This window comes from Phytophthora ramorum (genome assembly GCF_020800215.1).
Source record: "Phytophthora ramorum isolate Pr-102 chromosome Unknown Phyram_PR-102_s0001, whole genome shotgun sequence".
Classification (NCBI taxonomy): domain Eukaryota; phylum Oomycota; class Peronosporomycetes; order Peronosporales; family Peronosporaceae; genus Phytophthora; species Phytophthora ramorum.
In genome coordinates this window covers 3,396,569-3,419,476 of record NW_027150647.1, presented here as the reverse complement: position 1 = coordinate 3,419,476, position 22,908 = coordinate 3,396,569, and the positions used below count along the sequence as shown (strand labels likewise).

At 56.0% G+C, this 22,908-nt stretch overlaps 2 protein-coding genes across 2 annotated transcripts; one reads left to right on the top strand and one right to left on the bottom strand.

Annotated features, from left to right (window-relative positions):
• Positions 1-157: 157 nt before the first annotated feature.
• KRP23_785 (Extracellular signal-regulated kinase 1) lies at positions 158-3,406 on the bottom strand (the record flags this gene model as incomplete). The annotated part of the gene is made up of 1 exon (XM_067892986.1): positions 158-3,406. The coding sequence occupies one exon, from the start codon at positions 3,404-3,406 to the stop codon at positions 158-160; it is 3,249 nt and encodes a 1,082-aa protein (XP_067751349.1).
• A 766-nt stretch (positions 3,407-4,172) lies between these two features.
• KRP23_784 (Fatty acid synthase subunit alpha) lies at positions 4,173-16,457 on the top strand (the record flags this gene model as incomplete). Its single annotated transcript, XM_067892975.1, has 1 exon — positions 4,173-16,457. The coding sequence occupies one exon, from the start codon at positions 4,173-4,175 to the stop codon at positions 16,455-16,457; it is 12,285 nt and encodes a 4,094-aa protein (XP_067751348.1).
• Positions 16,458-22,908: the final 6,451 nt, after the last annotated feature.

The window sequence follows — 22,908 nt, the reverse complement described above, 5'->3', positions numbered from 1 at the left end:
GACTGCAACCTGCAGCGGCGTCTTCCAATATCTACCAAACAAACGTTCATGATGCTGTTTTTACTTAGTATTTATGATGCCGTTGTGCGTGTATGTTTTCCTACTGCGCTGCCTCCCTTCTCACTTCTTTCTCTACATGGTACAGACCTGGTGGTGCTCACTCGGCGATGGACGGCGGCGGCTGCTGCGGCTGCTGCTGGGCCTTCATGACTTCCTGGTACAGCAGGTCCTTGAGCGTCTGCGGGTCGTACGACATCTGCGCGTAGTCGAACTGCGTCAGCTTCGTCGCCACGTCCGCGTGGCACGGCTGCTCCAGCTGCGAGTCGCGCCACTGGCTCACGTACGGGTGCTCCAGCGCCTCGGCGGCGGTCATACGCTTGGCCGGGTCGAACTGCAGCAGGCGATCCAGCAGGTCCAGGCCGTCCGGGTTCGCCTCCGGGAAGACCTGCGCCCAGTCCACCTTGGGCACCTGTTGACTCTGGATAAGGAACTGCCGCCCTGCATAGCGACGTGCCACGGGGTTATCGCAGAAGCTGAAGGTTGTAGGCGTGCCCACAATGTCCACGATCACCTTGAGTTGGTCCACATACGACGTTCCCGGGAACATGATACGCCGGCCTAGCAGCTCGGCGAAGATGCAGCCAATCGACCACATATCGATAGCCTTGGTGTACGCGTTCGCGAGCAGCAGCTCAGGAGCACGGTACCAGCGTGTGACCACGTACTCCGAGAGCCCTTCCGCCAGATCCCGATCGTTCGCATGCCGCGCAAGCCCAAAGTCACAAATCTTGATCCGACAGTCCGAATTCACGAGAATGTTGCTCGGCTTCAGGTCGCGGTGCAATACGTCCGCCGAGTGCAGGTAGTGAATGCCGCAGAGCATCTGGTACAAGAAGTACTGCACCTGATCGTCGCTTAAACTCTCCTTCGAGTGGATAATCCGGCACAGGTCCGTCTCCATGAGCGGCTGAATAATGTACAGGTCTTCGAAGTGCTCGTAGTCTAGTGGCCGCTGCAGCTCGTGGAAACCCATGAGGCACGGGTGGTTGCCAATCTCGCTCATGAGCTTAATCTCGCGCAGAGCCAAAAGTGCCACCTTCGGATGCCGCAAGAACTGACCTAGTTTCTTGATCGCAAAAGTGCCGCCGTGGACAAAGTCACTCGCTGCGATCACCTCGCCGTAGGTACCTTTCCCCACAATCTTGACCATGCGGTATTTTTCTGCCAGCTGATAGCGTACGCCGTTGATAACGAACTGGTGCATGACCTCCTCTCCAGGAGGCGAAAACTGCTGGGTGAGCCTTGCGAATGAGCGGAAGCTATTGCGCGCCGATGGACTGTCGAAAGACGCCAGCGAAGCAGCGCCAATACTGCCGTCGTCTGAGCAGAAGCTATCCCGATAACTGTCTCGGAAGCTCGACGTCGACGATCGCTGCGAGACCGATCGGTGTGACATGGACGAGATCGTGAGGCCTAGCACGAGTTTACCAAAGAAGCTCTGGTGGTCGTTCGATAGCACGTAGCTCTGCAGTTCGCCTGCCCTGGACGCATTGCTGCCAGTTTTCTTCCGACTCCGTCGACCCATCAACCGAGAGGAGATTGTTCCACCTGTGCTAATACCACTGACGCCATTGCTTCCGTTCAAAAAGCTCGCGAGGTTCACGTGAGTGCGCGCAACAACTTCGTGGTTAGAGGAGCGGCAGCATTCAATGAGCAAAACTGTGTTGTCATCGCGCGACAGTCGATCAAACTGCAAAAACAGTTCCTGCTGGTAGTTGTAGGACCACGACGGCGCAATTTCGCTTCCGAAAGAATCAGAGGGGCACTCTACAGGGGCAGCACCCCGGGATTGGGCCTCTGTGTGCCACACGCCTTCAAACTCGTTGGTATCTAGCGAACAGCGCACAAAGAACTCGTCGCCTTGCAGCTCCCGCGATCGAACGTCCGTGATCTGGTGCAAGTGGATCGAAACCACGTATCCGCCGACCACTGATTCGCGAATGCGCTCTGCCAGTGAAGGCAATGTAAGGTTTGTAGTGCATCCCGGAGCCTTGAACACCACACTGGAGGCCACGACGTCGCCGAAAATCTCCCAGCGATTCACGCGGCCGCCATCACCCGGCTTGAAGTGCAGTTTGTGCGTCCACTGCTGCATAAACGTGGTTTGGTTGTATCGCACTTGCATAGTTTCCCTCCCCGAGATGACGACCACGCGGTTGCGGTTCCGGCGGTGGCGAGGTTCAAAATCCGGGGCCTGGTCCCGCTCCTCGTCTTCCTCGAGCTGAATGCTCTCCACAATGAACTGCTCCATCTGCACGGACTGGGACAACCTGGAAAAGTACTCTAGCACGCCGCTAAAGCCGCGATACTTGCCCTCGAACGGCACCATGGGCAGGTAGTTGCTGCGTAGGATCACGTCGGATTTCAACAGTGAGAAAAAGCGGACCAGCACGTGGTCCATCGGGGGAAGCACGTTGGTTTTGGCCAGGGGCTGGTTCGGCGTGACCGGCATGAACGAGGCCGTCGGCTTCTTGCCACTTGGGAGCGTCAGCGTAAGGCTCGACCTGTCCGTGTCCTCGGAAGACCCGAAGCCGGGGGTCGACGGCCGAGCCCCCGCGGACGGAGAGGGCGGCACGTCCATCCGAACGCCCGTTTCGTCGGCCGTCACGCGCGTGCACAGGGCCGCGTAAAAGTACTCGTAGCCGCGGTAGAAGTCGGCCACGTTGGTGCGCACATGCTGCACGGCCGGCCGCATGTGGCCCGACAGGTCGTGGTCGGCGATGGCGTCGGCAACGAACTGCAGCCACGTGTGCTTGCTGGCCTCCGAGTTGGTACGGAAATGCAGCTGGTGGCCCTTCTGCGTGGCCAAGGTGAAGCGGAAGGCCGACTCGTCCGAGTCTGCGCCGGCCGACGGACTCGTCGCGGCGTCGGCCCCGGCCTCCGGCTGCGGGTCAGTGCCGGCCACGGGAGTGGACGCGGCCGAGCCCGTCTGGCCCAACGCTGGCGCAGTTGCAGCGCCCAGAAGCTCCTCCACGTCCCAGGCCTTGACGAGCGACACGCGGTCCGAGAAGCCGAACTTGCCCTTCTTGATCTTGGACTTGGCGTTCTGCCGACGCGCGTCTTCCTCCGACAGGTAGCAGTAGAGTGCGCGACCGCGCAGCACGAAGTAGTACGTCTCCCAGTGCTTGAGCCAGTCGCTGCGCTTCTGCAGATAGCCTTCCCAGTGGAAGCGCAGCGGCACGTCCCCTCGGTGGTGGTGCGACGGCCGCGTGGAGGGCGCGGCGGCCGACGCCGGGGAGATGGACACGGATGATCCCGACGACACACGCGACTTGATCTCGTACGACGCCGACAGCCGCAGCTCGTCCGCCGACCGCACCGACGCCGACATGGGGCTCTGCGTCATGCTTTTTATTATGCGAAAGCCGCTGAACCCACGACCACCTGCCGAAATGACATAAACAGTGTAGAACACGTAAACATGAAATTTCAAGGAGATTCCCTAAAAGAGACCAAGACGTGAGCTCTCTCCACGCCTCGGTCAGGTCCTCGTTCAGACAGCACGACAGCAGCTCGACGAGGCCAACAAGAGCAGCGTGATGTGGCCGCGTTACAGCTACGACGTCCGCATGGCGCGCGCTGAGGAACTAAGATCGTCAGCTACACGAGTCCGATTTGCACCCCGATTTACCCGATTTACGAGCGCTATATTACAGCGGATCGTCAGTAACGTACGCGGCTAAAGTGACGTGCCAGGCAAAACCGACTTAAGCTCAAGCGCGTCATCGCGGGCGCTGCTTCAGCCAGTCAAGTGTCGACGAAGTGATGGCCCGTCCTGGTGCAGTCGCTTCAACTTGCAGGCCAATGGCCGCTCGCCACGCGGATTTTGCCCAAGCTCCTGTTGATTCACGACGGATACCAAATCACAAGCACACGTTGTGATTGTGACCTGTTACTATCGTAGTAACTACTTCGAAGCACGAGGTTGAGGCACGCAGACTTCCAGCAGCGAGTGGCCAAGTATGACGCGATCGCTGTGTTTGAAGGTCTTGGAGACGTCTTTAGGACAGGAGTGAGTCCTCTAGCTGACCAAGACGACGAGCAGCACGGAGCAGACCTCACAATTCAATTTGCCAAGCGCAAAACCAACACAACCAAACACTGAACGAGTCATGGACGCAATCGACGAGAGCTGCGCAACTACCGCGGAGCTGACGCCGCTGGCCGCCGCCGTGGACGCGGGCAAGTACAAGTTCATTCCGGAGTTCGGTGGCCAAGGCGTCTCGTACTGGACGGAGCTACAGCGGCTCTATGCTGCATCGGAAGCTGGTGCCACGCGCAGATTCATCGACGACGCGGCGCACGCACTTCTGGAGGAGTCGAGCACGCTCGAGGCCAAGACGTCAGGCGCCTTTGAAGCCCCCATTGACCTGCACAGCTGGCTGCAGACTCTGGAGGTTGGTGATGCCCCCGAAGGATTGAAAATGGACCGAGTGTTCTTCAGCATGCCGATGCTGATGCTCACCCAATGCGCCAACTACCTCAATTTCCTCGAGACCACGGGAGTGACCCACGAGAGTATGATCAAGAACTCCGCTACTGCCATTGGCCACAGTCAGGGCGTTGTGAGCGCGGTTGTCTTCTCGGCAGCCACTACAGCTCAAGAGTTTCAAGAACTGGGTGTCACTGCCCTGCGCTACATGTTCTGGCAGGGGCTGCGCACGCAGGAGACGTACCAGGAACTCTTGACGCAGTGCGGCCGTGGTAGCAAGAAGGCTGAGAATGCTACTCCGATGCTAGCTGTGCGGGGACGCGACAAGGAACGTGTTTCCAAGGCTATCGAAATTACCAAGCGTCGAATCAAGGCATCGGACCTGCAGCTCTCACTCATAAATGCACCGGACATGGTGAACGTGACGGGTTTTCCGGCAACGTTGTCGATGCTGAAACAGTCACTCGAGGAACTGCTGGCCAAGCCGGATGCGGACCAGACGCGCACTCCTCACTCGCAGCGAAAGCCCTCGGGCTCGCTTTCGTTTTTGCCACTTTCAGCCCCCTTTCACACCTCATTGCTGGCAACTGCTAAGCCGAAGGTGGTCCAGGACGCGCAACGTGTCAAGTGCAAGCTTCAGGGGAACCAACTGCAGATCCCCGTGCACACTACCAACGGAGACGCGGTCAACCTGCAGACTATTGACAATATCGTCGAGGCTCTTGTTAGCATGCAACTTCTGGAACTGGTAGATTGGACCACGACGTGGGCGACGATTGCAGAGCTGTATGCAGACACTACTCACGTCTTGGAGTTTGGCCCGGATATTGGTGTGGCGAAGCTGAGCAACAAAGTCGCGGAAGGCATGGGCATCGACGTGGTGATCGCGACTGCCAGGCACCCGGTGATGAAATCGACAACGAAGTACGCTCCTCTGGTCGGCCTGCAGCATTTCATGGACGCTGCTCCGACATTCACCCGCACTGAGGCGACGTGGGCGAAGAAGTTCGGTCCACAAGTGACGCAGTCGGGCAAGCTGTACAACAGGTTCACGCGCGTGCTGAACAAGCCGCCGGTGATGGTCGCGGGTATGACGCCGACTACCAGTTTAGAGGGCATCGACCTCGTGGTGGCTATCCAGAACGCTGGCTTCCACGGTGAGCTTGCCGCGGGTGGCTTGTCCCGTCCTAACATCTTCGAAGATGCGGTGAACGAGCTTGTGTCGAAGATCAAACCCGGCCTCGGCATCGCGATCAATATGCTGTACCTGAACGCGAAACAGTGGGGGTTCCAGTTTCCGATGGTGCTCCGCATGCGTCGCAGTGGTGTGCCTATCGAGAGCATTACGATCGGCGCCGGTATCCCGACGAAGGAGCGCGCGCTTGAGATGATGTCGCAGCTGGAGGCGGTGGGCATTAAGGTGGTGTGTTTCAAGCCCGGTTCGGTGGACGGCATCCACGCGGTGCTGGAGATTGCAACGGCGATGCCGACTATGAATGTGATGCTGCAGTGGACTGGCGGTCGCGCTGGTGGCCACCACAGCTTCGAAGACTTCCACCAGCCGATGGAGGATACGTACGCCGACATTCGCCGCGTGCCGAACGTGTTGCTGGTTGTCGGCTCTGGTTTCGGCAACTGGGAGGACTCACAACAGTACCTCACCGGCGAGTGGAGCTTGACCCGTGGGCACCTGCACAAAATGCCTGCGGATGGTATCTTGATAGGCTCTCGTGTGATGGTCGCGAAAGAGGCTGCGACCGCGTCGGAAGTGAAGAAGCTGCTTGTGGACACGCCCGGTATCGAATCCGAGCTGGAGTGGGAAACGAGCTACGCGGGTGCTGTGGGCGGTGTGGTCACGGTCACGTCGGAGCTCGGTGAGCCCATTCACGTTGTGGCCAACCGCTGCGCTCTGCTGTGGAAGGAGTTTGATGACAAGTACTTCTCCATCCCGCGCGAGCAGGTGGGGCTGGCGCTTCGCCTCAACAAGAAGGACATCATTGCACGTCTGAACGCGGACTACCAGAAGCCGTACTTCGGCTGCAAGCGCAATGTCGAGACAGGCGAAAGCGTTCCGGCTGACCTGGAGGAGATGTCGTACGGAGACGTGCTGACGCGTATGATCGACTTGACGTACGTGGAGATCGAAGGCAAGCCGCAGCGCTGGGTGCACGACACATTCTTCTCGCGGGTGAGCAGGCTCCTCACGCGCACGGAGGAGCGTTTCCGCCGTGAAAGCTCTGGTGACCTGTTCGACCAGTCGGAGCTGAAGGCGAACCCGAGGGGTACGGTGCGTGCTTTCATTGCGAAGTACCCTCAGACGGCGTCGACGTTGGTATCCGTCCCGGACTGCGACTTCTTCCTGGACATCTGCCGCACGGGTGGCAAACCGGTGAACTTCGTGCCTGTGATCGACACCGAGTTCAAGACGTGGTTCAAGAAGGACTCGCTGTGGTATGCAGAGGATTTGGACGCGGTTCCGGCGCGCGACGCGCAGCGCGTGTTCGTTCTCCAGGGGCCCGTGGCTGTTCGCTACAGCACGGTGGTGGACGAGCCTGTTGCGGATATCCTTGACGGCATTGCCAACGGCTTCGCCAACGTTGTGAAGGAAAGCGGTGCGATCGCTGCTGTGGCGGCTCCGCCTGTCAAGAAGACAGTGAACATTGCCGGCGTGGAAGTGACGGAGGATGAGAACAGCGTGGAAGTGTCGATCCCTACTGAGGAGAGTGCTCTGCCGTCTGCGGACGAGTGGCTTGCTGCTCTTGCTTCGTCGGTGAACGACAAGGACTGGCTGAACGCGCTCATCTCGTCGACGCACGTCGTCGAGAAGAAGAAGTGGCTTCCGAACCCGGTCCGCCAGCTTCTCGCTCCCCAAGTGGGCCAGAAGTACGTGATCGACGCTGCTGGCATTCGTGTGTTCGACAGCTCCATGGACATTTCGGGACCTGTGATCGAGATCACGAAGAAGGACGCGGACATTGCGGTCGTTGTGAACGAGTTTCGTCCAGCCGTGACCGGACTGTCGGCTGGTGTCGTGGCGCTGGAGATGACGTTCCAGTACCACCCCGAGCTGTCGAGCTCGGTTCACGCAGAAGACAGCGGGTTCATCGACAAGGTGAAGGCGTTCTACGCGCGCTTCTGGGTGGCGATTGAGGGCAAGGAGAAGGAGTCGTGCGATGCCGCATGCGCGGAGAGCGTGCTGTCTCCTTTCACGGCCGACTCCTCCATTACGAAGGAGGACATCGTGGCATACCGCGCTGCGCTAGGTCTTAGTGATGAGGTAGTCGGCGCTCCTGCTGACTTCTCGACGATCGTGTCGTGGCGTCTATTGATCCAGTCGGTGTTTACGAAGGAGGTGAAGGGCAATCTGCTGGACCTGGTGCACCTGAAGCACTCGTACAAGCTTCTGTCGTCGCGCAAGACTTCTGCTACGTTCCTGCCTGGGGACGACATCGTGAGCACGTCGAACGTTGCCAGTCTGCGCATTATCGACAGTGGCAAGATCGTCCACGGCGTCGCCATTATCTCGCGAAAGGTGGTGAACGAAGAGATGGTAGAGGTGCTTGAGCCTCTCGTGGAGCTGCACAGCGAGTTCCTCATCCGCGGTTCTTTCGACGACTTTGAGTCGACTTTCTCGATTGACAAGTCGACGGAGGAGTTTGTGCCCAGCCACCAGGAAGGTGTGGAGATCCTCAAGGCGAAGTCGTGGCTGAAGCTTGCTGCCGAGGCCTCCTTGAACGTCAGCGACCACTTAGTGTTCCAATTGACCACGAAGAAGCAGTATGCATCGATCGGTTCGTTGAGCTCCGTTGAGGTGTCGGGCACGTTGCTCCGTGAGGAGGCGGGTTTGAAGGTGGAGATCGGCACAGTGGAGTTCAAGAGCCACGACGTGAATGAGAGTCCTGTTGTGGCGTTCTTGCGCCAGGTGCAGCCGGAAGATGCCAAGTCGGGTGGCATGTTCGCGAACGGTGGCTCCTACATGCTGGAGAAGCCACTGGAGATCCATGTGCCGACCAACGCCCTGGCGTACGCGGTGGCTTCTCGCGACCTGAACCCAATCCATCGATCCAAGTATGCAGCCATCCTGGGCCACCTTCCCAAGGGCAAGCCGATCATGCACGGTCTGTGGACTGCGAGCAAGGTCCGCGACCTGGTCATTCAGACCTTTGGCCTGGGCGTTGACAGCAACGTGGTGGACTACGATGCGAACTTTGACGGCATGGTGTACCCGGGTGACAAGCTGTTCATGCAGGCACGCCACATCGGCCTCGACAACGGCAAGAAGGTGTTGTCGGTGGAGGTTGTGAACGCTTCGGGTGAGCGCGTGGTCAGTGCGCGCGCTACCGTGAAGCAGGCACCGATGGCGTTCGTGTTTACCGGCCAGGGCTCTGCTACGGTTGGTATGGGTATGGACCGCTACCAGGAGTCCTCAGTCGCCCGTGACATTTGGAATCGCGGCGACGTGCACCTACGCAACACGTTTGGCTTCTCGATCTTGGACATTGTGCGCAAGAACCCCAAGTCGATCACGGTGCATTTTGGCGGCTTGAAGGGCCGTAAGATTCGCGAAAAGTACATGAGCCTGACGTGTGAAGACCCGGTGACTGGTGCAATTGTGCCGCTCCTGCCTGAAATCAGCGCGCGTACGCAAAGCTTCACCTTCTCCATGTCGGAAGGTTTGCTGTTCGCGACTCAGTTTAACCAGCCGGCACTGGTCCTGCTGGAGAAGGCAATGTTCTCTGAGATTGAGACCGCACAGCTAATCCCGGATGACGCTTACTTCGCTGGACACTCTCTTGGAGAGTACGCTGGATTGAGCTCGTTTGCAGGCGCCCTAGCTCTGGAAGACGTCGTGGAAGTGGTCTTTCTGCGTGGTTTGATCATGCAAAAGGCCGTGAAGCGCGATGCGGAGGGCCGCTCTGACTATGGCATGGTCGCTGCAAACCCCACGCGTGTTGGCTCCCACTTCACGGAAGAGATCATGTTCAAGATCGTGGATGGCATCGAGGCTGCGTCAGACAAGCTTCTGCAGGTGGTGAACTTCAACATCCAGCAGCACCAGTACGTCGTTGCTGGTGACAACGTGAACTTGGAGACGCTGTCACTTGCGCTGTCCGCGTTCAAGACACTGAAGGCGACCGCCGCTGAGGACGTGGAGAAGATCATTGCGGAGTCACTGAAGCAAGCCCATTCCCGCAAGGAGAAGTGTGAGCAGAACGGTCGTCCGTTCATGCTGGCAAAAGGCCTGGCGACGATCCCGCTGGTTGGCATTGATGTGCCTTTCCACTCGCGCGAGCTGCTCGGTGGTGTGCCGTCGTTCCGCGCGCTGCTCCGGACCAAGTTCGACCCGCAGGTGCTGGAGCGCCAGCTGCCGCTTCTGGTGAATCGCTACGTCCCGAACTTGGTGGCTACCCCGTTTTCGCTGGAGCGCTCGTACTTCGAGGAAGTTTATGAGGCGACCAAGAGTCCGTACCTTGCGGAGGTTCTGGACCCGATGCAGTGGCATTTGACGACGCAGTCTCAGCTCGCGCACCTGCTTGTGGTGGAGCTATTGGCGTACCAGTTTGCGTCTCCCGTACAATGGATCAAGACACAGGCGCTTCTGTTCGCGGAGGGTGACGTTCGCCGCTTTGTGGAGATTGGCCCTACTCCGACGTTGACGAACATGGCACTGCGAACCCTTCAGATTGGCGACTTCCCTGATGTGCCGCGTGAGATCCTGTGGTACCAGCGTGACCGCGAGGTTGTGCACTTCGAGGGGGAGACGTCGAACATCTCTGCCTCTGAGTACGCTCGTGGTTTGGCTGCCGAGGCTGCTGCTGAGACCGCGGCTGCCGCTGCGAAGGCCGTTGCTGAATCTGCTCCGACAGAGGAGGCAGTGACCCCTGCCACTCCAGCCCCAGCCGTTGCTGCCCCTGTCCAGCAGGTGCCTGCTCCAGCTCCGGTGGCCGCTGCTCCGGCTGCCGCGGATGCACCGGTTGCTGCTTTGCATGTCCTTCGTGTGCTGCTGGCTGTTCGCCTGAACAAGGAGCTTGCCGAGATCAAGGAGGCCACGGACGTCAAGACGCTGTGCGCTGGCAAGTCTGCTGTGCAGAACGAGATTCTTGGCGACCTCGAGGAGGAGTTTGGCGGTGGTTTCCCTGAGGGCGCTGCTGAGGTTCCGCTGAAGGAGCTGGCGTCCAAGTTCTCTAGTTACAACACGCTGGGAAAGGTGACGAATGGTCTGATCAACAAGGTGGTGGCAAGCAAGATGCCTGGCGGCTTCACGATGTCGAGCATCAAGGAGTACCTGAGCGCTGAGAGGGGCCTCGGTGCTGGTCGCATGGAGAGTGTCCTGGCTCAATCTCTGCTCCTCGCCCCACAAGCTCGTTTCAAGAGTGATTCTGATGCACGCAAGTGGCTGGACGACAGCGTGAGTGGCTACGAGTCGTTTGCTGGCGTCTCTCTTGCTCGCCCGACGATGGCTGCCACGCCTGGCGCTGTTGGCATGTCGTTCAACCCGGCCCCGGTGTCGATCCCCACGGTGAGTGACAAGTCCGTTGAAGCGAGGCACGCCCTGCTGGTTATACTTGCGGCGAAGTTTGGCCAGATCTTCAGCGAGATTCCGGAGACAGCGACTATCAAGGAACTGTCTGCCGGCAAGTCGGCAGTGCAAAACGAGATTGTTGGCGATCTGGAAAAGGAATTTGGTTCGACCCCTGACGATGCGGCTGAGCTGAAGGTGGCTGAGCTGGCGAGCAAGTTCCCCGAGTACGCTTCTCCAGGTAAGGTGACGAGTGCTCTGATCGCGAAGATGCTTGCGAGCAAGATGCCTGGTGGTTTCGGTCTGTCGGTGATCAAGGAGTACTTGTCTAGCGAGCGCTGTCTGCCGATCGGCCGCATCGAAAGTGTGCTGCTGCACGGTCTGACCCAAGACCCGAAGCAACGTCTTACGGACGATGCAACGGCGAAGAAGTGGCTGGATGGAGTGGTAGACAGCTACGCAAAATATGCCGGCATCGACATCCCTTACCTGTCAAAGATAGGAGGCTTGATTGCTGGTCCGGCAATGGGCCAGCAGGTGATGCAGTCGAGGTCACTGCCCAGCGACTTCGAGAAGCGCCTGAAGACCATGATCGCGGACCAGATCGACGCATTGAGCTCGTACCTTGGCGATGATCGCCTGGACTGGCACCGCGAGATTGAAACGGAGGTGGAATTGCGCGAGGACCTGGAGTCGTCCGTCTCGCAGTGGGTGACGGAGCACGGTGCAGCTTATGGTTCTGGCATTGCTGGCAAGTTCGACGCGAAGAAGGAGCGCCAATACGATAGTTACTGGAACTGGGCGATCCAAGATGCCCTGCAGCTATACTACCGCACCGCGGCAGCGGCCAACGGCACGATGCCGAGCCCAAGGCTGACTGTGAACGAAGGTCTGGACACGCATTTCGAGGCGATGGCTCGTTTTATCAACAAGGACGTGGAGACGATTGCGAACGACTCAACGCTTCCGCCGCTCGAGTGGTTCAAGCCGTACCTGTGCAACCGTGCCACACCGGAGCTTCTGCAATGCACTCAATTCTTCGTGTCTCGCGCCGACGAAGAAAACAGTTCCGATCTGGCTCAGGCGGTTCAGCTTCTTGTTGAGCAAGTGGAGAAGTGGCTGAAAGCGAACCCGGTGAACGTTCAGATTTTCAAGCCGACGCAGCCACAGCTTCGCATTCTCGAGGACGGCGAGCTTGAGTACACTGAAGTGGCTCGTGATGATGTAGCAGATTCCATCAACTACGTTGACGAAGTTGCTCGCGGGTTGGAGTACAACGAGATCGAGACCGCCAAGATTGTTGGCTCCAGCGTCACGGCTAGTATGACCAGCGCTGTCGGTTTTGAGTCGGCTCTGAACGACACCGACAGTAGGAACAGCGATGGTCCTGACAGCGACGATGGTGACGAGTTTGGCGACAATGAGGCTGCATCGGATGTGGCTGGCAAGCAGTCCGCTATGCTCAAGGAAGTGACTTCTGTCGCAGGCTCCAAGCTCAACGCGCTGCGTGATTCATTGCAGAAGCGTACCACGTACGATTCGGAGATGTCGTTGGTTGCTCGCTCGTCCTCGCTAGGCTCCGATCTGAACGAAAACTTGAAGAAGATTGTGCTGCCACATGTGCATATTCGCAAACCGTCTGATGCGGACCCGACGATCCGCCTGTACGACGTTGAGTCGACGTGTGTGTTGTTGTCATGCATGCGAGAGATGGCGACGGCGGGAGTCTCTTTCGTTGACAAGGTGGCTCTGCTAACTGGTTGTGGCAAGAATTCTATTGGTGCCGAGATTGTGAAGGCGCTACTGGAGGGTGGCGCAACCGTGTTTGTGACGACGAGTAGCTTCAGCATGAAGACGAACGCTTTGCTCCGTGACATCTACGAGCAGCACGGTAGCCGCGGCAGCCGACTCATCGTGCTCCCGTTCAACCAGGCGTCCAAGGTGGACGTGCAGAAGCTGGTGGCGCACATTTACAACGTGCACAAGCTGGACCTGGACTTCGTGATCCCATTTGCTGCGCTGTCGGAGGTGGGCCGTACGATCGCCGATATCGACTCGCGTTCGGAGCTGGCACATCGCATCATGCTGACAAATACCATGCGCTTGCTGGGTGAGGTTGTGACCGCGAAGAAGACTCGTGGCATTACTACTCGCCCTGCGCTCGTGATCCTTCCCATGTCGCCGAATCATGGCAGCTTCGGTGGTGATGGTCTGTACGCCGAGTCGAAATTGGGTGTGGAGAGTCTCCTGGGCAAATGGCACTCGGAGGGCTGGAACGAGCAGCTTTCAATTGTTGGTGCCATGATCGGCTGGACCCGTGGCACGGGCCTGATGTCAGCCAACAACGTGGTTGCTGCTGGCTTGGAAACGAGGGGAATGCGTACGTTCAGCACGACGGAAATGGGCTTTAACCTGAGCGCCTTGATGCATCCTACCATTGTCGACCGCGCGGCTGAGTCGCCGATTTTTGCGGACCTGACTGGTGGCATGGCACGGGTGAGCGACTTGAAGGACCAGGTCGATGCCATTCGTACCGATATCAGGAGGAAGGCCAAGCTACAGGCGTCTATCCATGCTGCGTTGGAGAGCGACAAAAAGATGTTGGCTCTGCCATCGAAGAAGCTGTCGGGTGTCCTCGGCTCCAAGAGATTTGCTCCTCGCGCGAACTTATCAAGCTACTACTGCAACGCGTTCCCGAAGCTGTCAGGTGTGGCGGAGCTGTCCACGTCGACGAAGCAGGCGATGCTGCGTGGCATGCTGGACCTGCGCCAGGTTGTTGTTGTAGCCGGCTTCGGTGAGGTGGGCCCGTGGGGTAACTCGCGCACACGCTGGGAAATGGAGTCGTACGGCGAGTTCTCGCTTGAGGGTTGCATTGAGCTGGCCTGGCTGACGGGCCGTATCGTGTTCGAAAAGGGTAACTGGGTGGATGCAAAGACAAAGGAGGTTGTGTCGGACCACGAGGTCAAGTCTCGCTTCGAGGAGGACATCGTGACGCACTCGGGTATCCGCATCGTGGAACCGGAGCTCTTCGACGGATACGACCCGAAGAACAAGATGGTCCTTCACCAAGTGGCCATTGACAAGAGGATGTCGCCGATTGAGGTGGCTGACCGGGAGGAGGCTTTGGATTTCCGCAAGGAGCTGGGCGAGGAGAACGTGGACGTGTTCCAGAATGCGTCGGGCGCGTGGATGATTCGCCTGCGCAAGGGCTCAGTTCTGAACATCCCCCGCGCGCTTTCCTTCGACCGCTTTGTGGCGGGCCAAATCCCGACAGGCTGGAGTGCAGAGCGCCTGGGGTTGCCAAAGGACCTAGCTGAGGCGGTGGACCCTATCACGCTGTACGCGCTGGCATCGACGATGGATGCGTTCGTTGCAGCCGGCGTGACGGACCCGTACGAGTTTTACCAGTACGTACACGTCTCGGAGGTCGGCAACACCTCTGGAGGGAGTATCGGTGGTATGCGTGCGTTCACTCAAATCTACAAGGACCGCATGCTGGGCAAACGTGCTCCGAGCGACGCTCTTCAGGAGTGCTTCATCAACACTCCGCCTGCCTGGGTGAACATGCTGTTGCTGAGCTCGTGTGGGCCGATCAAGACTCCTGTCGGTGCTTGCGCGACAGCAGCTCAGTCTTTGGACATCGCCGTTGAGACCATCAAGAGCGGCAAGGCACGCACTTGCATCGTAGGTGGCTTTGATGACTACGGGGAGGAGAGTGCGTTCGAGTTCGCACAGATGCAGGCAACAAGTGACTCGGTGAAGGAGACCAGCATGGGCCGTGAACCGAAGGAAATGTGCCGCCCTTGCTCAAGCACGCTAGATGGGTTTATGGAGAGCCAAGGCGCCGGCATTCAGCTGGTGATGGATGCGCAGCTAGCACTTGAAATGGGCTTGCCGATCTACGGGATCGTTGCGCTGACCAACACCGCGACCGACAAGAACGGGCGATCAGTGCCGGCTCCTGGCCAAGGCATCCTGACTACGGCGCGTGAGGTCGCGACGGGTAGCGTGAAGAGTTCGCCGCTGCTGGACGTGGAATACCGCCGTCGCCAGTTTGACGACGAGCTGGAGAGTATTGAGAGATGGTACGCGCGTGAAAAGGTTCTGCTCGATGAAGATGACTCTCGTGTGGCATTCCTGGATGGGATGAAGGTGCGCAAGGTGCAGGCTGCGCAAAGCTTGTGGGGCGACAAGTTCTACCAGGGACGAATGGACATCGCTCCTCTTCGTGGCGCGTTGAGTGTGTGGAACCTGGACATTGACGATCTGGGAGCTGCCAGTTTTCACGCCACCAGCACCAAGGCTAACGACAAGAACGAGAGCGAGGTGGTGCACAAGCAGATGGCTCATCTTGGCCGTTCCTCGGGTAACCCGCTTCCAGTGATCTGCCAGAAGAACCTGACCGGCCACCCGAAGGCTGCCGCCGCTGCTTGGATGCTCAACGGATCGTTGCAGGTGCTGAACACGGGACTGATCCCTGGCAACCGACAACTGGACAACTCGTGGCAGACGCTGCGCAAGTACAGCCACCTCTTTTATCCGAACCGGAGCTTGCAAACCGATGGTATCAAGGCCGTCATCCTGAAGAGCTTTGGCTTTGGACAGGTGAGCAGTGAAGTGGTGCTCGTCCACCCGGACTTCTTGTTGTCGACGCTGCCAGCAGAGGAGCTCCAACTCTACGCAGCTTGTCGTGAAAAGCGCCAGATCAAGATGAACACGTACGCTCAGCGCGTGATCACAGGCAAGCACCCGCACATCCAAGTGAAGGAGGAGGCACCGTACTCGTCGGCCCAGGAGAGCAACGTGTATCTCGACCCCACGGCTCGTGCCGAGTTCGACCCGACGTCGCAGACATGGCGTTTTAGTGGCGCGGACTCGCTCACTGCAAAGGAGAAGCGCCGACTGCGCGCAGTGAAGCGTGTGGAGAAGGCGAAGGCTGCCGCAGAAGCGTCATCGAAGAAGACTCCGGAGACGGACACGCACTCGACCGACATATCGTCGACGCTGTTGACTGCTATCAACCGAGCAGCGACCGACCTGGGTCTGGCGTCGAAGAACTTGGGCATGGGCGTGGAGCCTGTGGCCACCTTCGAGAACCTGAACGGCCGCGAGGACTTCATCCGCCGCAACTTCACGGAGCAGGAGATGGCGTATTGCTACAGTGCACCGCATCCTGCCGCGAGTTTTGCAGGTCGTTGGGCAGCGAAGGAGGCAGTGATCAAGGCCATCTCGAGCGCCGCGCCGGCAGAACCGAACCTCTGGAAAGGGACCGGCGCTCCGCTGCACGAAATCGAGATCTTCTTGACCGTGTCGGGCGCGCCGGCCGTGCTGCTGTCAGGTTACCCGTTGCAGGTCTTCAATCGGCTTGATCTGACAAAGCTTAGTGTGTCCATCAGCCACTCGGGCGAGTTTGCTGTCGCGCAGGTCATCGCTAACTTCGAGTAAACGTCAGAAAATACCAAATGTGAATACAATATAAATGTTCGCCTGCAACAGTGTATGCAGCAACTGCTCTCCGAGAGTTCCATGCCCACTTGCATCTGGTGGCAAATACTTCGAGGTAATACTCTGTGAACCATATTTAGTCTGTGTGAAAAGTTCGTGATGCTCTGATTTTATTCTTTGAAGTTTTTTTTCAGTGTCTTATTTTGCAATATGAAACCTGATAATTTATATAAAATAAACTATACATATATAGAGGGTACATACAAAAAACATGCACATTACTGTACAGTTACTTTCACCAAAACGAATACCCCTTTGAATATGATACATTACTGAGATGTTGCTTGTAACGTCAACCTCATCTAGGTACGTAATCTATAGGCATTGGATGTTGCGCGAAGGGAGCGCATCCCATGGTGGGAACTGTTCGGCGTTGTGGAATCAAGTGATCCATATACGTGACGGCTACATGTAGTTCTGTGTGTTATGCGCAGCCCGAGAGCGTGGCGTGAATGGAGCACCTCTCCCTGGACGTGAGCATAGCCGCCAACAAGAAGCTGATCCTCGTCAAGCGTAACAACGAGCTACAGCTTACGTACCACTCAGCGAAAGACCAGCACACCACCTCGTGGATGGTGACACTATCAAAGTGATACTGTGTGTGTTTCCCGAACTTTTGATAGTACAGTGGCTCCAGCAGCTCAAGAAGCGGATCAAAAGATTCTGGGCTGGACCACAAAGGTTTCTTGTAAGCCGTACAAGAGCGCTGGGCTTTGAATGTAAAAAAAAAAACGATCCGTACGAACTGTGCGGATCATAGATGCCTTGCTTGCCTGCCCTATGAATAGTACCTACATTTACAGTTAATAGTTTCGTGTGAACATCATGCATCACGATAGGATCAGGTTGTTTTGGTGACCAGGAACCTCGCCAGACGCTCCTTGAGCTCTTCCAGAAAAACTCATGTTTTTGATCAAGATCGAAAACGTGATAGTGATGCCCAAAACCAGGCGATAGTATAGGCTACGCTGAAAAGCTTAACGTAAGCTTAGTAACCTGCAGCTACGCGTATGAGTTGGCGGGATAAGCTGATCAAACGATTTGCGTCGTTGGACAGGCAAATGTTCCCGCGGAGAAGGCGACACTGTGGCTCACAGTGTGCACACCAAAATTGCAATTTTAGTTTCCGCTGATTGCGACTCGCAATCATAAAATGAATTGCTCGGATCGAAGCTCTGCGCTTGGGGTTCCCCCGTGGCAACCTCGCTTGGAGTGTCATTCGCAGCTACTCAACAAACCACAGTACAGTGTAGTTAGCAGGGTTGGCCACGTTTAGCTGGCTATTGACTGTAAAATAGAGGCAAAGTTTGTTCCCCCCTCTGGCGGACTCAGCGCAAAGTTGGCGCTAACGCCATCGTCATTCCGCCTGGGAGAGGCAAGGCGTCCAGCTGATGCCTGGGAAAAGGCCAATCCGATCGCAAGTGGTCCCATAGGAACCGTTGGGGGTCCCAACGGTTCCTGCTTCTCGCCCATGCACAACGTTGTCCGTGTGGTCGAGAATTGGTTCAGTTAGCAAGAAGATCTTGGGATAATCTATAACATTTTATGAAACCTACTCGTACTACGTGTAGATGTCTTCCGCCTACAAATACTACCGTGAGATGGCCCGCCTATAAACACTACCAGTTCAATTCTCTAGTATAAATCCATTTTGATTGAAAGCGACTCGTTGTCTTTTCTAGCGTATTCGATCAAATATCTAAGCTTCCGTTCAAGGCTTCAATGATACTTTTATTATTATTCTAGCCTAGAAATTGTCATCTTCCGTACAAAACTACAGTGTTAATAAGCTTGAGATGGTTAATGCAATACGGCAGATTAATTTTGTTTTTTAATAGTATTTGATTATAATAATCTTGAAGTTTGTATTTGACGCCATTCCTACTATCAGAGTTATCCTGTTGTACACCAGGAAAATACCATGGTATGGCAGTTCTTTGGCCGGTGGAAGGGACATCGAGCCTATCTTTTCCGCCCGGACGAAGATTGTGAGACGATGATATGATTTACATGTAAGTGCACAGGTTGTTTAGCATATATAAATTATATACTGTATGCTTAGCAACCTGGGCACTTATATATAATATAATACCATTTTCGTCAGGTAGTTTCGGTTCACAACAATTTAAAGCTTTATTGTCGAAGACAACACCCAAGGCGGCCCTGATGGTGCGCCACCATCAGGGCAGCACGGGGATCCGTTTCTGTTTCCTTTCTGTCTGTGTGCTCTCAAAGCAGATGCATGAATCATACATAGCCGAGTGCCGTAAGACACTCATCTAGACAGGGCAGAACCTGACGTTGTACACAATACCCATTCCTACAGACGAAGTCTATTAGCTTCGACCCAGTGTTGGTGTTGGCACGGACGTCTACATAACTCGATGCAAAAGTTCTTTGTCGTCATAACTCGATGCAAAAGTTCTTTGTCGTCGAAACTATGTGCGCTACGTTAGTCAGTTAGTCTTGCAACATGCTCCAAATGCGCTAAGAGATACTACATGTAGTAGCACTGCATCGAATATGTATCGTGCCTTCGTACGAAAGGTACATGCGCCGTATGTACAGCGGAAGTTCCACGCCGTTGATCACATGATAGCAACTCCGGATGTGAACAGAGATTAACGCGACAATAAATGCAGCGTCAACTTGTTCGCTTGTCTTCTGTTCGAACAGCGTGCGTTGCATCACTCCACAGTCATTACTTTTGTGAGGAGAGGAAGCTGGCCATTTCGCAATTTGTCCACCCGGACACAGCCTTCCGTACCAGCCATGAGGGCCTACGTAGTCATATGCGCCGCGTTGGTCGCCATTGCCACCGTGCAAGGCCAAGAAACTGTGCAAGGCCAAGGAACCGTGCAAGACCAAGAAACGACCAAACCTGCTGTGAAATACATCGACTACTCGTCTCTGAAGAAGTTCACGAGGGCGCCATCGGTTGAGCAAACCTCCTCGGGCTCCTCCTCAGGCTCTCAGGACCAACAGCCTACCGTTCCGCTTGTGACACCTACGATGAGGCCGGACCCACGCGCGACAGAAGCCCCGACGCCCGAACCGACGTTGCCTCCAACACCAGCACCCACGCCAGCGCCGACTCCGCCCCCAGTCCCATTTGAGCTGAAATGGATCGGTCACGACGAAGTGAAGCCATTCCCCCAGCCTGAGCCCGTCACGATCTCCGACAAGGCTGGTGTCAAGTTCAAGCCTCAGATCCAGATCAGGACGGGATGTAATCCGTACCCCGCCGTGAACGAATTCGGTGAGGTTGGTGGTGGTCTCAAGCCGACCGGCAAATCGAGAGGCAAATGCGCAGGCTCTGGTCATGGCTCGCAAGTCTACGGGCGCTCAACCTGGCACAACTCGGTGTGGGTCATCATGTACTCCTGGTACTTCCCCAAGGACTCGCCGTCCCCTGGACTGGGACACCGCCACGACTGGGAGCACGCCGTCGTGTTTATTGACAACCCGGACGTGCCGGAGCCGAAGATCTTGGCCTGCTCGGTGTCGTCCCATGACGGCTACAAGAAGTATAACCCGTGTCCGCCGTGGGTCATTGACGGTACCAGCCTCAAGGTTCGCTACAAACACAGTTGGCCGATCAACCACGACCTGGACACCACTGGAGATGGTGGTACCTTCCAAGACCTCATCATGTGGGGCCAAATGACGGACAACGCTCGCAGAGCCCTCAACGAAGCGAATTTCGGTAGTGCCAACACACCGATGAACGACGGTAACTTCCCCAATAAGGTTCAGGCGGCCTGGCCATTTTAGGCAGCGAGAGCTGTACCTGTAGCTGGACATTGCTTGAGTGAAGCACGATTGCCTATATATGTGAAGTGGGTACTCGTAATAGTCTAGTAAGGATCGATTTTGAGCAGATGCGACCACAATTGCTAGACTCACTTCCTTCAGTAAATTCTGACAGTAAACTTATACGTCGACTCGGGTCACAAATATATTCAATGCATTTGAAGCGACGAACGACGAGAAACACAACTCCCACAACCAACGCGTCAAAGCCAACGTGGCACGTTACGTGCAGTCAGGTCTAGTTCTGAGCCATGCTTTCAGATAACCTTCATTGCTGATCATAATCGAATTTGGTCACACCATGATAGCAGTGTTTGGTCACGTGACCAAACATCACTGATCGCATCTGTTGTGTTGCACGCTTTGTGTTGATGGCCTTCACTGAACCAAGACTCTTCAGTACGATAGAATACAACCTTTTGGCTAGCTAATTTGACTTGCTGCATCTGCGTAGCTACAGTGATGAAATACATTCGAGAGCCATCCAAGAGCGTGCGACATCACGTAAACGAGCTACATGGTCCGGTAGCACGGTGGTCGACCGAGCTGTGGTAACTCAACAGGGCTCAAGCCAGTCTAGTCTGTGCATGGGTAGCAACAGCTCACACCCGCCATGTTTTTTGAAGAAGAACATGCTTGCACTTCTTGAGTAGAATGTGATCTCATGCCTGCCATGACTGCTGCCTTATCGCCTATTACCGTATAATGTATGTATGGGTGGTGTCTCTCATTGCTACGGGGATGGCGTCTAGAATTACGGTTGTGACGCCTAAAATTACGGTGCCTATGTCCCTCATGCATTACATTGGCGGCTTCCGAAATTACGGTGCTGTAGTCCAAATCTTGAGTGCGCACGTCCCTCTCTCAGGCCGGAGTCGTTCCTGCAACATTAGCACAACCCGTCGACAAACACAGTCACTTGCTGGGTATTTTATTGGCTGGCGATACCACCCATGTAGCAAAACAGGGTTAGGGGAAAATAAACCTGGGCAATGGACTGACTTGAACGGCGGCCAACGCACAAGTCAAAGCATAGCCAAACCTGGACGAACATGTACCTGGGCATGTTTCGACTTAAACATGGACATCGTGGGGGAAACATGGCAGTCTGCAAATTGAGCCATGTATTAAAGCACTTAGCAAAACTCGACCCTGGGTCACTGCTCTTCCATCCCATTGCTGATGCTGAAATTCACCACTGTCTTGAAGATATCCCAACGCCGGCGCAGCAAACCATCCTTCGTGTAGTCGTTGCCTGCCTCCTCGTCAACCCGGCACCAGAAGAACATGCAGACGAACAACCCGCAATTATCGCTGTCTTTTTGGATTGGGCTTTGAACGAAGATGATCTGGTGTTCGCAAGAGAGACCCCGCTTGACCAACTCCTGTGCCAACGCCTCCAGTAAGTTGTAGTTCGCCCGTTTGTTCATGCTATCATAGCAGTAGATCACCCTCTTCGTCTCGTCAATCACCAGGCACGCCCAGTGGCTCGCATTGATGTTCAGAGGCATGAAACTCAGGTCTTCCGCTGCCGACGACACCAAACTCAGCGTTGCAGGGGAAATGTGCTTGCCGTTGTTTTTCGACGGGGCGGGGGTCTTTGAGACCGGCAGGAAAATGGTCGTGTTGTTTTTGTTCTTTGACGCGAGTGTGCAGCCAAAACTTGAATCAAATTGTCGTTAAACCACGTTCCGCTGCGTACACAGTAGACGTGACTCCACTCCAATTCAAACCCTTCACCATACCCGGCGAGTCGTTCACCGGGCCATGTATTTATCAGTCGCTGTGCAAGCTCAGCTGCTCCTTCATCAGCAAACTTTGTGTCCACCTGTGTCACTAGCCACGAAAAGCACTGCATCCCTTTGACGCATGTAGCAGTCATAGTCCATACATATTCCATAGCCATCAGCTGACGTTGCGTAAATCCACTCACACCGTCGGCTTCAGCCTTCGCTTGAGTCAGCAGGGGTGGACACGTCCATGGTGTCACCAAAGGGAGCTGCGCACTCCATCATGTCCAATGCATTTCTGACGACGGTCTCCGGAAGATTGTACGAAGCACACACATACTTGGGGGTCCGTTTCACAATTTCATCGTTTTTGCTTTGTGTCCACGGTATCTCTCTTCGAATGTTCTCAAATATGAGGACAGCTCTTTCAGCGGCGGTTTGCAGCTTTTCACGTATTCCTCCACCTTCACGACATCCTCCCCCCGTAATACATTTCTGAGCTTAGCGCCGATATTGTACTCCTTCCGTTCTTCGCTGACTTTTGCCTGTTCAGCAGCTCTATTTTTGCTTGGGTGTCCCACGCGCTTGGCTCGAGGGTTGAACGGGCCAATTTCCAAGTCAGACGCGGCCTTCGCTGCTGCTTCTGAGGACTGAATTGACGTTCCCCGCTTCTTCTGACTACCCGCACGCTTCTTCTTTCGTCTCGGAGGGTCTTCCCTGACTTCTACTTGTGTAGTTTTCTCCGTTTGAGTCGGCGCGACAAGCGTTGGCATCACGTCTTCATCTGACACCGGAGGTTGCTCACTGACTTTGGCTGACTCAGTAGCTGAAATGCCGCCTTGCCTCAA